This window comes from Jatropha curcas, chromosome 10, assembly GCF_041381405.1.
Source record: "Jatropha curcas cultivar XTBG-Jc1 chromosome 10, XTBG_Jcur_1.0, whole genome shotgun sequence".
In the NCBI taxonomy this organism is placed as follows: domain Eukaryota; kingdom Viridiplantae; phylum Streptophyta; class Magnoliopsida; order Malpighiales; family Euphorbiaceae; genus Jatropha; species Jatropha curcas.
In genome coordinates this window covers 25,714,893-25,729,632 of record NC_143160.1, presented here as the reverse complement: position 1 = coordinate 25,729,632, position 14,740 = coordinate 25,714,893, and the positions used below count along the sequence as shown (strand labels likewise).

The following is a 14,740-nucleotide window of genomic DNA, read 5'->3' as shown; positions in this document are numbered from 1 at the left end:
CTCATTTTCTGAATCTAATTGAAAAAATAACAAAATTAGGTCGTAATTTTCTAATGTTAATTTTTATATTTTAGTTATCAACAAGAGCAACTATTGTAGAATTGAAAGCCTAGTATTAGTATGATATTATTAAAACAGAAAGGAAATACAAGCAATTATGACTGATCTGCTAACTAATTCCTTGTGCTCAAATACACATCTCTGCATCTTGAATAGAACAAATGTGCAATGACCCATTTTGGGCTTTTGCTCCTTGTAATTGCTTGACAACATCTCTCATTGAAGGTCTTCTTCTTGGTTCAATTTCAGTACATCTCAAGGCCAACAAATATACATCAGTTACTTGCTCCACTATATCTGAATCATAGAATTCCTCTGCAAGGCCTGAATCTGCAATCCTTCTGATATCTTCTGTATCTCTCCATACACACCTACTCCATTCCACAATATCTGTTTGCTCCCCGAATGATGGATCCAATGCCTTCTTTCTTGTTATTAGTTCAAGCAAAACAATTCCATAGCTATAAACATCTGATTCCTTACTCTTCGTCTCTATAAATGCATGTTCTGTCAAAATCAACACAAATATGAGTACCAAATGAAGTAGCTTTCCTAGCAGATTCTAGGAGAATGTTTGCAGAAGAAGTTACCTGGTGCAATGTATCCTGGTGTACCTATAACCAAGCTGGAGGGTGCCGATGCAGGAGATTGATACAGAAGCTTAGCAATACCAAAATCTGAGATATGAGGCTCCATATCAGAGTCTAAGAGAATGTTTTCTGGCTTGACATCTCGATGCAACACTGGAGGATCGCAATCATAATGTAGATATGCCAATGCATGGGCAGTTCCAATGGCTATTCTGAAGCGCACATTCCACTCCAGAGTTGATGGAGCATTTTTTCCATGCAAAATATCATGAAGGCTCCCATTTTCCATTTGTCTATAGAGAATCAACCCATAATCTTTTCTTAACCAAAACTCCTCCAACCTGATCAGATTCCGGTGCCTGATTTTCCCTATGGTTTGAATTTCTCTAACCATACTTTTGGTTCCTCCGTTATTACAAAAAGCAATTTTCTTTGCAGCAAAAACTTTGTCCTTGCCTAATGAAGCTTTATAAACAGTTCCATGGGCTCCCCTTCCAATAATGTATCTATCATTTAGATTCTCAGTTGCTTCCATCACTTTGCTGAATAGAGAAGCTGGCCCCTCTTCTGCAGCAATCTCCGCGTCCTGCTTATGCCTTCTATGCGGGACCAATGTACATGCCAGTCCAAGAAGAACAAAGGTAGAAGCCACACCACAGCCTATCATTGCAATTTCAACTTTAGTAAGGCCTTTTTTATTGCTTAATCGACTTGCACATGATCTCAAATTTCCATTCCCAGCACATGTGAAGCTACCTGACGGAGCACAATTGACACATAGGCCAGTATTGCCCACAAATGATGAGGGAGATGAGTTAAGAAAGGCCATCAAGGTATCTGGTATTGGACCTGTGAAGAGATTGTATGAGACATTTACTAGGACCAATGTATGGATGTCACCAAGAACATTCAATGTTCCTGCAAGATTGTTGTTAGATATATCGAGTTGTTCTAGCTTGATTAAATCTCCCAGCTCTGAAGGTATTGCACCAGTCAATCCATTACTACTGAGATTCAATGCATATTGTAAACCTTTCAATGATCCAATCGAAGAAGGAATTTCACCTCCCAATAAATTTCCACCAATTTGTAGTTCTGTAAGCCTTTCCAGTTCTGACAGAAAATGCGGAATGCCTCCGGTAAACTGATTCTCCCTCAGAATCAAAGTGGATAAGTTAGTCCAATTCCTCAGACTCGAGGGAATTGGACCATTCAATGAATTGATGCCCACATCAAACTTGTATAATTTGTGACAATGTGATAACTGAGATGGTAAAGAACCAAAAAGTTGATTATATGAAAGATTTACCTCCTCAAGCTTTACAAGATTGCCAAGCTCAGGTGGTACAAGCCCTGTCAACTTGTTCCTGGAGAAGTCAATAGATGTAAGACCAGAATAGTTGCCCAGGCTTGGAGAAATTGGGCCTGATATTATATTGTTACTGATGTCCATGTGAGAAAGGGTTGGATTTTCTGCAAATTCAGGAAGGGTTCCGGAAATGTTATTATTTTTAAGGATCAATCTCCAGAGTGACGAACAGCTTCCAACATCAGAAGGAATGCTGCCTTGAAGTTGATTATGACCCAAATTTAGAACCCGTAGTTGCTTTCCAAAGCAAAGATTTGGTGGAATTTCACCGGTAAACTTATTATTAGTGAAATCCAGCTGCAATAAGCTGCTGTTGATTCCCAAACTTTGGGGTATGACTCCAAAAAAGTTATTATCATATAAAGAAATGTTCTTTAGATGCTTCAGCTTAGTCATCTCAACAGGCAGTTCACCAGAAAGGCTGTTATTGTACACAAGGAAGTACTCGAGACTTTGTATTCTCCAAATGCTTATTGGAATCTCCCCACTCAAATTATTAGTAAACAATTCAAGGTCCTGCAACTGAGTCAGCTTTCCCAATTCAGCAGGAATCGCTCCCTCAAGCTGGTTTTTATATAACTTTAAGCTTGTCAAGGACTTGCAATTTGCAAGTTCATGGGGAATTTTCCCAGACAATCGGTTTTCAGAAAGGTCTAGAGCAAAGAGCTTGTCTAGCAGGCCAAGGGAAGAGGGAATGCTGCCTGTTAAGTTGCTATGAACAATGGCTAAGATTGTTAAGCTAGTTGAATTTCCCAAATCAGATGGGAGGCCCCCACTGAAGCAATTGTATGAAAGGTCTAAAACACTCAAATTCTTGCAATTGCCAAAACCTAAAGGAATGCTACCTTGAAAACTATTATGAGCTAGAAATAAATAAACAAGGCTTTTTAGATTAGTGAGAGTCTTTGGCAAAGAACCAACCAACTGGTTCTCACCCAAATACAGCCCTTGCAATTTACTACAATTTCCAATTGTCTCTGGAACAGTACCAGATAACTTATTGCCATATAGCCATAGTTCTTGAACATGAGTCAAGTTACCCACACTAGTAGGGATTGAACCAGTGAAATTGTTATTATTCAAATACACAGATTCCAAACTCGAAATAAGAAACAATGATTCAGGTACCTTGCCAGACAGTGAATTAGAGTACAAAACCAAGAAACGTAAATGTTGCAGGTAGTTAAAATTATCAGGTACTCGTCCAGTAAAGCCATTGGAGGACAAATCCAAGTACTCGAGTAAACTACAACTAGCTAATTGAAAGGGTATTTGACCAGAGAAATTGTTATTACTCAAGTCCAAGGTTTGCAAAGTAGATAAATTTCCTATTTCCGGACCCAGTTGGCCAGAAATTCCATAACCGGAAAGGTTCACAGTGAGTATAGTGAAAGAAGTAGGGTGACATTGTATGCCTGACCATGAACAAGGAGTAGAGTGTGAAGAATCCCAAGTTGAATGTATGGAAGAAGGCACATGAGTCCAGTGCCTTAAGAGTGACAATAGAGTAGACCCATCAGAGTTGAGAGCAAAAACAGCAGATAAAGACGACAGACATAGAAGCAAGAAATGGTTAAAAACGAGAGACATACCTTAACTGAGGACTTTTTAAGTTGGTTGGAATGGGGAGGAAGAAGAAAGAAGAAAGAAGAAAGGCTGAAATGAGAGATGACAAACAGCAGTAAATAGTAATCAAGAATTGGTTGAGCGTTGAAGAAAATGAGAATTGTTTCATTAAATAGAATGGTAAGTGTGAAACCAGAATAGTTGTAACAAAATCAAGAAATTCCAAAGATCGGTTCAAGAATTCGAGTTTCAGAGTTCCCACTTATTTTTTGGACTTTGACATTGAGAAAAGCGGTGGACTTGGGGGGACCACCTGTCCTCTTTACAAGATGCAGCTCTTTCCGTTTCCGTACCTGCGTGGTAATTATACCCCAAAGTATAATTACTATTTAGTCCCTCAAATTTGATGAATTATACTAATATCTTTATTCCATAATACTTGTCACATCTAAAATTTCAATCTCTTTAAAAAATATATTAAATTTGTCTAAATTATAATAAATTATTAAGCAAATTGATTTTATTACTTTTAATTTAATACTAATTGTTTAAGAAAATTATTAAATAAAATAATAATTATTAGTCATATACAAATTATAAATATGAAAAAAATAAATTTATTACTCATTGAAAATATTTTAGAACAAATTATTTTTCAAATATAACAAATATTATGAAATAGAGATAGTACTAAAAAATTTCAATTTTCAAAATTTAAATTATCTGATCTGTGTGTTATAATCTTTAACGTAAAAAATGCTTTTAAGAGATAAATTACCATGCAGTCTCTAAAACTTTATCAAATACATGGATAAGAACCATATTGGTTCGTCCATTTACTATATATATATATATATATATATATATATATATATATATATATATATATATATATATATATATATTCGATTTATATATTTTATTATTATTATTATTGTTATATTGACTAAAAGAAAAAAAGCAAGAATTTTGTCGGGAAGGACTTACTAGTATAATAGCAGGATAATGCATGGATGGTTTAATTTTAAAAATTAGTTCATTTGATCAAAATCTAACAACTATGTAATTACTCCATTTTTATTATTAATAAAGTCTTATTTATATTAATTCAAACCTAGTCTTTTTTTTTTTTTTAAAGGAAAGAAAGCAAAGTAAAACTATATATATATATATATATATATATATATATATATATATAACTTATGATGATTAATAAATTTGTGATATTTTAGTTTTAATTGAATCTATTTTCTTGGAAAATTTATTTTTGCAGTCTCTGTAAAAAAAAAAATTATATTATAGAATTGTAGTTTTGCATTATATATTATATGTACTCTAAATCTTCACTTTTTAGGAAAAAAAAAAAAAAAAACCCAATCTTTTTAGAAGAAAATTAGATCTTATTATTATATGTATGATAATACATCCAATGGTCACGTTTGAAGCAGTCTGCTCCCACGCCAACCCAGGCCTTAGAATATGAAATATATATAAAGAAATGAACAGGATCGTCATTGTAAACTCTGATGATTCTCATACGTATGTGACGATGGAGAGCCAGAAAGACACGAGGCATTGCAGTTGTCAAAAATGAAGGTGGCTAGAGATGTTCCTTTAACATATGCGTGTCATCTCACGCGGTAGGAGAAACAGATACATGCAAATAAATACGTGCAAGTGTTACCTACCAAAAGAAATTCACTTAGTATGAAAAGAATTATTCGATTGATAGGAAGAAAATAGATTTTAATTAACACTTCAATTGGATTTCTATAATTTTTATCCACATATACTTTATCTTCAATATATATATCCTAAATTTATAAATTCTGATAATTAATAAATGATACGTTGAGTGTGGAACACACCTTACACCACAATAATAATAAAAGTAATAAAAAAAAGGAGAATAAATCCTTGTAATATGTGTTAATGGTGAACCCTCTCTCTTCTCCTACTACCGCCATTACCATAGAATCAAATTCTAAACATTCTACCCAATCCAACATTTGATTCCTCAACAGCATCGGCACCGCCACAACAATAATCCGCAACTCCTCCCCCCACCAAACGCTAACCCTAACCTTAGCCTAAATCCGAACCCAACTTTAGTATCTCCACCAGTACATGTGTTTCCATCACACGTGCCGCTGCCTCAAGTCGCTGGGGCATCTGTGCCTCCCATTGCTCAATCTTTCCATCTAGTTCCTCAATTCTCTACGTTGCCGAATTATCAAAACCCTACCATTGGCGTTCAACCGCTTGTAGTGAGTGCTCAGCCAGTTATGGCTTCTAGTACTCCTAGAGTAGTAGTAGCTCCACCTCCTATGATGCCTTATCAGATTCCACCAGCTCAGCCTCCAAATCCGGCCTTTAGACATAACTCGCCTATGCCAAATGGAATTCAATGTTATCCATCTCCATACCCAGCTATGGTACGCTCAAGACCCCACCGATGGGACTCCTAGAGGCTTTGGGTTTTTTGAATTTGAATCTGCTGAGGGGGTTCTCCGTGCATTGCGATTGCAGAGTAAATTTAATATTGACGGACAGGAACTTGTGGATCTTTGGGACTCGATGGCTTTAAATGTGCTTAATCAAGCCTCTGGTATGTTATCCTCATTTGTGAATTTCTTGCCGATTTTGCTATTCTTTGATAATTATTTTCAGAGGGTATAGGAGGTGTTATCATCAACCTTATGCATTTTCCATGTTTTTCTCACTGTCACTGATCGGTCAATAAATAAGAGGCTTAAAGGTAACATAGCAAAATGAGAAATGAAAACTAAAAATTGGTTGCATACCTGCCTAATTAGGACATTATTGCTAGAAATAACAAATAATGCACTTACAACTTAGAGAGGATGCTTTCCTTCATGTCTTCAGTAGGTGAGTAGTTCTAATCAGTGCTTTCCTAGCACAGGGCAAAAATAAATTTCTATATGGTGCATAAAGCAGCTTGCAAAACTTTATATCACAATCTTGGTTTTTTGATTTTTTGTATCTCGGAACATTAATTGGCTGGCAATTCTTACTTTATGGCTTATGCTGCCTGCGAGTGTTCCACCTACTCAACGTGGTTGTTTATGAGCTTTTTCGTTATTGTTTAAATAGTTTTTTCTAATCTTAGTTCATTGCAAACAAGTCATTGGTTGTTGGATTTATTTTGGAATCCATTTTACTAAGTGGTCAAAATCAACTAGAAATATGTTATTGTTCAGTCCTCAAATATTGTTTGTGTGATTTTCCCTCTTAAATCCACTTCAAAATTTTATTACCCTCGTTTTGAAGAAAATGACTGATAAAAGAACTTGATCTAATCTCCTTTGTCCTGAACATTAATCATCGTTCATTGCCTTTGGTGACAAATATGACAACCGGGAAGAAGAACAACTAACCGTTGAACTCCATCCCAAGATGGGAAACAAATGTTTACCCATTACTGCACATGACTACTTCTATGATAGCCATATATGGACCCAATTAAATGGGTAGATGGTTACGTTAAATAAAAAATTGAGGTATTTATATGATTTATGAATATTTCAATTTCACTTATTTGGATCTCAAATTGTTTTTGAACTTCTTGCTACTGGTTCATCTACTAATTCATCTACTAATTCATCATATTCTTATGAGTTCATCATTATATGTCTGTCTCATTAAACCGTCGGTTCGAGGTGTTTAAAATTTTGAAGCGGAACTGACCCTTAAACCTTCGGCACGGTTCCGATGAACCGATGGTTCGAATTACGGTTTCGATTTGGTTCTAGTATTACACAATTTTTTAAAAAAAATAATAAAATTTTGATTCTCAATTCATAAATAAATAATAATTTTAAAATGTTTAGATTTTATTAACTAACTAAATTATTATAAAATTTTAAAAGAAAAACTTCTATTAACTTAGAACTATTATTACATTAAATTTACAAATTTTGCTAATTCACTAATATAGAAAATTATAATTTTTTTATTTTGGGATTGAATTAAATTAAAATTTAAAAATTTTAATTTAATTGCCTACGTATCTTCTTGGGAATTAGAGTAAATTAAAGCTCATGTAGTTCTTTTTTTTTTATTATTATTACAATGGAAAATAACCTCCCAATTATTATAATTAATTTTAGTCATCGGTGCTACTCGTCCTCGTTAATGAGTCGGAATTATCGTCATCGCTTGAATTTTATTGGTCTTGAGTTCTCAACGCGCCGCTCTAGTCCAATCGTCAATACATTCTTGCATTTTAACATTATTTGGCGATAATTTTGACCGTGTTGGATCTAAAATTTGTCCATCTGCACTAAAAGCTTATTCCACTGCAACAGTAGAAATTGGACAAGCAAGAATATCTTTTGCAATTAAAGCTAAGACTGAAAAGCGATTTGCATGTTTTTTTTCATTAACCTAAAATATCAAATTTTGTTGGGTCTTCATCCGCATCATCACCTAAATACTCAAAATCTGTGCTAATATATGTCTCAATTTCTATGTATGAATGTGGACCCTCCCTTGGTTTTTTTGAAACATTTTGCATGAAAGTAAATTATATAAAATGAAATTTAGTGGATTGAGTAGTTTGTGGATATGATACTTAGAAATGGGAGATACTAATTTAGAATACTCATCATACAATTGACGGACATACCTTAAAATATTATTAGTAAGAGAAAAATAATCTACTTCAATATTATAAGATCCATAATAAAGATGAAAAAATTATTGTAATGCAATTAACTTAAATCTAGGACAAAGGAAAAATGCAATTGAATTTAAATCAGGAATTTCAGTATAATATTTTAACCGTTTCGTTTTCATCATGAATATACATTCTTGTAAATCATCATCATTTTCATTTTCAATTATGGCATTACTTATGGCCAAACAATGAAATGGAAATAAATGGGAAGTAGGATAATAAACACCATTAAAAATTCTTCAACAATTTTCAAAAACTTGCAAAATATCTAATATTTTTTTATGAATAGTCCAATTGGTTGGATAAAGTTGAAAATGTGATGCATGCAATTGCATAAATGAAAAAAGAATATATTTATATTCATAAGACTCATTTAACATTTTATAAGTTGAATTCCACCATGTGGGAATATCTCTTAAAAATTTTTTATATTTTTTTCCCATAAAGTGACAAAAATTTTAAAATTCTTTTCTAACATATCCATGTGTCCATAAATGATTTAAAGCATTTTTTTATTGGACGTAAAAATATATTTAATGTTGTTAATGCATATTGAACACATAAATTTAAAATGTGACAAGCATATCTAGTGTGAAAAAATTGTCCACCAAATTTGGGTTGACAAAGAGTTTTTAATTCATTTATTGATGTCGTATTTGTACTAGAATTATCAAAATCAATTGTAAAAATTTTTTTAGTCAAACCATATTCTTCTAAAATAATATTTAACATCGTAAAAATATTATGGGCGGTGTGAGAGTCATCAAAAACCTTAAGTGCAATAATTCTTTTTTGAATTTTTCATTCATTGTCAATCCAATGGGAAGTAACACCCATATAAGAATGATTTTGCCATGCATTATACTAGATATCACAACAAATAGCAATTTTACCATCAAAATTTGCAAATACATTTTTTTAAATTTCTTTTTTTCAAATAAGTAGATAAGATAGTCCTTTTAAGTGTATTTCTATATATCTTTTTTGCTAAAGGATTTAATGCTTTTTTACAATAGTTATTAAATCCAATTTTTTTATCAAATGAAAAAGATAATCGTTCCAGACAAACCATTTTAGCCATTTCAATTTTATTAGTTTCATCACTATGTTTAAATAGAGGAGTGTTAGGATCACTATACCTTTACGGGGATAATTGAGTTTGAGTTACATCCATTCCTACCTCACTTGGATAATGTGATTTTAAATGCCTATTCAGAGTGCCATAGCCTCCTCGAAGCTTGAATGCATATTCTTTTTTGCAATAATTACATAGAACCGCATTGATTTCTCCGTTATTTTGAACAATTTTTGCAAAGTGCTTATTGAAAATATCTGATTTTGGTGGTTTACCCATTGAAATATTAAGAGATGTTGCTTCTTGTGGTGGATGACGACGAATATAATGTTCCTCAACTAGAGTTTGATATTAAACTTCATCATTAAATTGTGGTGAAAAATCAATCAATGGATCATTTGAATCAATTTCTTCCACCCTTTGAGCAACTCCCTTTCCCTTGGAGTTTTGTGAATTGTGTGCCATGTTTTTAAATGGAATTATGGAAAAAAAAATGATTAAATGAAATATGAAATTAATGAAATGAGTTAGAAATTATTAATTTCAAATACTAAGAAAATTATTAAAAAAATCAAATGAAGTAAATTTATGAATGGGAAAATTGAGATTAGAAGGAATTTAGAATTGGATGTATGAAAATAAAAAATAAACAATAGATAATTCCAATATTACACATTTGAAAGAATAAAAACGATAATTTTGGGGTCAATTATTAGAATTTAAGGGTAAAATTATTAGATGAATGGCATACAATTATTAAAATTTGAAACATCATTTGCTTTGAAAAAGAGAGATGAGATAGACAAAAGTCCTTTCTTTGTTAATTAGAGTTTTTAAATTCGAACACTAGATATGAAATCCCTTTAAATATTTAGAAGAGAGCATTTCACCTTTATCGAGCATGAATCCTAATTAATCAAACTAGTAAATTTTTGATATTGAATAGTTAAAACTAAAAGAATGAAACATTAGTTTGATAGACAGAACTCTTTTCTTCTTCAATCTGATCATTTTTAAGATTCTGGAAGAAAAAACTCACTGGAAATTCTAACATAGATAACTATATCACTCATATGATTCGAGTAAAAAGAACATGAAGTCCACGTACGTTTTTCGAAACCACATGTTTTATATAAGCCATTTACATGCATGAGTTAGCATTTCATATCAACAATTTAAAAGAATCTCATTAAACTTGGTCAAATTGAAAAAGAAAAAGAAAAAGAAAAAGAAAAGGAGAGAGAATTAATAATGCATCTGCAAAAAAAAAAAAAAAAAAAAAATTTATCAAATTATATATAGAAAATCATTTTAAAAATCTGAGCGTTAAAGTTAAAATATATTAGAAAAAAAAAAAATCCAGAGTGATAGATTTTCTTTGAAGTGATGGGTTTGGTAAAGAGATAAGTTTTATTTTGTTTTGGTAGAGACTGAAAATAACCTGTAAAAATCTGAGGGACAAGTCATATTCAGAATTGTATGAAGGAGGTCCATGAAGGACATGGTTAGGTGGATGAGTTACTTGGGTATCCAATTAATTCAAATTAAGTCAATTTGTAAAAATTAAGTCAAATCATGTGTATTTTTTTTCACCATTTTTTATAAATTATGTACCATTGTGTACTTCTCTTCACCATAAATCAAATCAACTACAATCAAATCGAGCGATATGAATTTTTTTATAAAAAATTTTAAGCTACAAATAATTTTGTTTAGGCGTCCGGTTCGAACCAGATTGGTACCGCCGATTTCGGGCCGATTCAGGTTCATTTTTTAACATTCACATAAATCTTAATCAGCCCTTGAACTGCCGATTCCGGTTCAAAATTTTGGACCATCAATTCTAGTTCATCTACAGTATGGTTCGATTCCGGTTCAGCTTGCCTATGCTTTAATTCCCTTTTCCTCTTTCTTCTAGGATTGTAAAGGAAAAGCAACAGATTGTATATGTTTCTAGGCTTTCTTGCCTCTTGGTACTTTCTGTATCTTTTCTCTACATTTTTTTCTTTTTGGGATTTAAGATTTTTCTAATTTTGCTATATATTTGTATCTTTTTTGTGTTAGCTGAAACTGGTATTTGATCTGACTAAATGTCAGTTTGTATGGTATTGGAATTCTTCATGTCAAGCTAAAAAAAACAAGTTAAGATTCCTGGCTTATCACGAGGTTCATGGGTTTTTATTTTTTATTTATTTAGTTTTTGGTCATTTTCAAAGCTGTTTACTCTTTCAGCTTGTATTAATAAAAAATAGGCGACCTTTAAGAAAATCTCTGCCTGCACTGTAGTTTTTCTTTCTTTTTTAAAATTTTTGTCATTTTTTTGCCTCTCATAAAGATAATTTGGCAAGATTTTCCGTGTCACAGACGGAAGGATATTAGTTTATGGGCCAAAAGAAAAAAAATCTCGAGTTTGTTCTGGGTAAGCAAAGAGCATTTGATCCATTTCCAAAAATTATAACTTTCAATCAAAACCTTTTCAGAATATAAGTGGGTCATGTTGCATGAGTTCCCTTGCATCCTTCTGTTCTATCCCAATCCAAATTCTTTACTGAGTCTTGAACTAAAATGGTATGGCAGCATTTCTATATTATGCATAATTTTTCCTTTTTATTTTTAGTTTGTGTCATAGTGGAGCTTATCTATTCTTTTTCCCATAATGGATGCTTAGAGAAGAAACATGTTTGAATTGACTTCAAACAAGTCTGACCTTTGTCTTGTAGCAAATAACGACCAAGGAGTTGTTAGAATAGGCAAAAATAATGCTTATAGTGGAACCAAACCATGCCTTTTCACACTCTAGCATGTACTATTAGAATTGATAACTAATTGCATTGTACAAATTATGTGTACAGTTTTTAGTCATTTAACACCTAACAAGTAAGTTGGTAAAACCCAGCATAGTGAAAATACAACTTGTTTGGCTAAACCCCTAAGAATGCTCCTGCATTTGAAATTGAATTCTATGTATAAATAGCTTCCCTGGCTTTGCTTTTTTGGTGACTAATTATTTCATTTTATATTTATGTTGGGTTAATTAAATGCTTTAAATGGTTGGTAAACCGCACATGGCTGGCTGTGCTTATGCACTTTAAAAAAAAAAAAAAAAAAAAAAAGGTAACATGAATTACATTAGTTTCTTCAAATTTCACTAAGCATGGGTATTATGCTTTCCTAAGCAACCTAGAATGGAAGAGTATACCATTGTTGGTGTTTTAATGAATTGAAAATTACAAAAGATTATAGAATTAATTTGATATCTCAAAAAAAAAAAAAATGTAGTTTTACAACATGCAATATTGCTTTGTAACATTACATTACAATTTCATTATTATTTAGCTGAGTATATCATTGCTTTTAGTATCGAGCTACACGTTTTATCTTCTCTCTGTGGATGAAAGGATGGTAAGTTACCACTGATTGCCAATGAAAATTTAAATTGAAATTATAAGACAATGATATTTATTTATTTTCTCCATTTCATTTAATACAGAGCAATTTTATTAATTAGTTTGTTGTCTAGAATTTTTATTCTCTATATCATGATAAAAGCGCAGGTAGCACAACCAAATGGAGATCGACAAATTCAGACTTAAGCAGTTTTCCAATTATAAAGTTCGGACTCAAGCAGTCCATAAACAGTCTCATCAGTTCGGACATAACCAATTCTCCGGTTCAGCCTTAAGCTGTCCATAAACAGTCCATCAGTTCGGACATAAATAGTCCATCTGCTCGGACTTAAGCAGTCCAACAGCTCATATTTAAGCAATTCACCCATTCAAATTTAAACATTTGTTGGAAATAAAATGACCAATATTTTTCGGGGATGATAATATACATAAAAGAACAATATATAAATATATATATTATACTCTTAAACAAACTTTAACTAACAAGTCATATAGGATTCCTGTGATGCTTATCGTAATATAATTTATCTTGACTCCAATATATATACCTAAATTTACTCCAAGTGAGAAAAAATTTTCAAATACTCCCAATTCTAAATTTTGATAACTAACAATAAGTATACGGGCCAGAAAAAGTTCTAAACGAAAATAGTAAAAGAATACACAAATAAGAAAAAATACTGTCACTTGTGTTGAAATAAAATGTCATATCAGGTAATTTTGCATTTCTGTAATGACTAATTATTTATATTTAGTAAGATAAATGGTCAATTGCGAATCATGAATCTAAAAAAAAAAAAAAAAATACCAAGTATATTCGTGGCATGGTGAAGCAAAAAATATCATGTTTACAGCACTTTCTTCTTAAGCCTTCGTGTAAGACACACAAAGCCTAAAAAAAGAAGAAGCAGGTGGCCAGCGGCCATAACTCGTGAATAAAGTCACTAAATATATTCTCAGGTCTCTTAAAACCATGAATATTGAATCTAATAGAATTGTAGATAGACACAAAAACCGAAAAAAAAAATCAAATATTTGAAATCATAATATATATATATATATATATATATATATATATAAGGCGTAGTGTTATATAAAAACTACAAGAATGGCTAGAGGTGGAGTGTATAATTTAAACAATTCGAATCGTGTTTAGCATAGATAATTATAAGTATATGTAGACAATTCAACAATTTAAATAATTCAATATAGATAATTCATCGCAAAATAATAATTAAAATATTTAAGTCATCCAATCACGGCATAGAAAATTAAAGAAAAATGTAAAAATTTATGAAAGAAGAAAAATAGAATGCTTGAGCTTTCTCCTTATTTCAGATTATATTTATATATATTATAAAGTCAATTAGGAGGTCTCCATGGGTAGAGAATTATTTTATTTCTCTACAAAAGTAGAAGCCCATAAAAATATTTATTTAATTTTAGAAGTTTTTTCTTTATTGTTCTAAAGTTATATTTTCAACCCCAAATTAAAATTCTTAAGATTCAATCTATTAGTAAAAACAAATTCATCTTGTGGCACTCATATTATTCAGGTGAGTTTAGTACTTGTAGATTCTGTTTTTTTTTATATATATAAATTTCATGGCAAAACAATTCTGATTTTACGTATGTTTTGTACATAATATATATATATATATATATATATATATATATTGGGCTTTCTTTAGATGCTCAATATATAAATTAACCTCTGTACTTTTATGAAAAATCTTGTAACATTCTCAATTTTTATTTTGAGTCATTTAATATTTTAATTTATAAAATTACAGAACATTTTAATTCGACTAATTGAACACCTCAATGTGTAAAATTACATCAATTAAACACTTTTGAATAGTTGAGTGAAAATTATTATTAAAACTTACACTAACTATATATAAAATTAATATTTTACATATAAAATTAAAAAATTCTAAAAAAATTATTGTTGCTAGTACGACGATGTATGAG

General features: G+C 31.4%; 1 protein-coding gene across 1 annotated transcript; it reads right to left on the bottom strand.

Moving 5' to 3' along the window:
- Positions 1-93: 93 nt before the first annotated feature.
- On the bottom strand, positions 94-3,823 carry LOC149493349 (uncharacterized). The gene is made up of 2 exons (XM_089715760.1): positions 651-3,823; positions 94-567 (listed from the first exon to the last, which is right to left on the bottom strand). Exons 1-2 carry the CDS (start codon positions 3,607-3,609, stop codon positions 188-190), a joined length of 3,339 nt encoding a protein of 1,112 aa, XP_089571886.1. The 5' UTR covers positions 3,610-3,823; the 3' UTR covers positions 94-187.
- Positions 3,824-14,740: the final 10,917 nt, after the last annotated feature.

Excerpts from the sequence above, each read along its gene's own strand:
- LOC149493349 (XM_089715760.1), bottom strand. The coding sequence starts at position 3,609 with ATGTCTCTCGTTTTTAACCATTTCTTGCTTCTATGTCTGTCGTCTTTA. Across the intron at positions 568-650 it reads ACCAGGATACATTGCACCAG|AACATGCATTTATAGAGACG; the intron begins GTAACTTCTTCT and ends TGATTTTGACAG.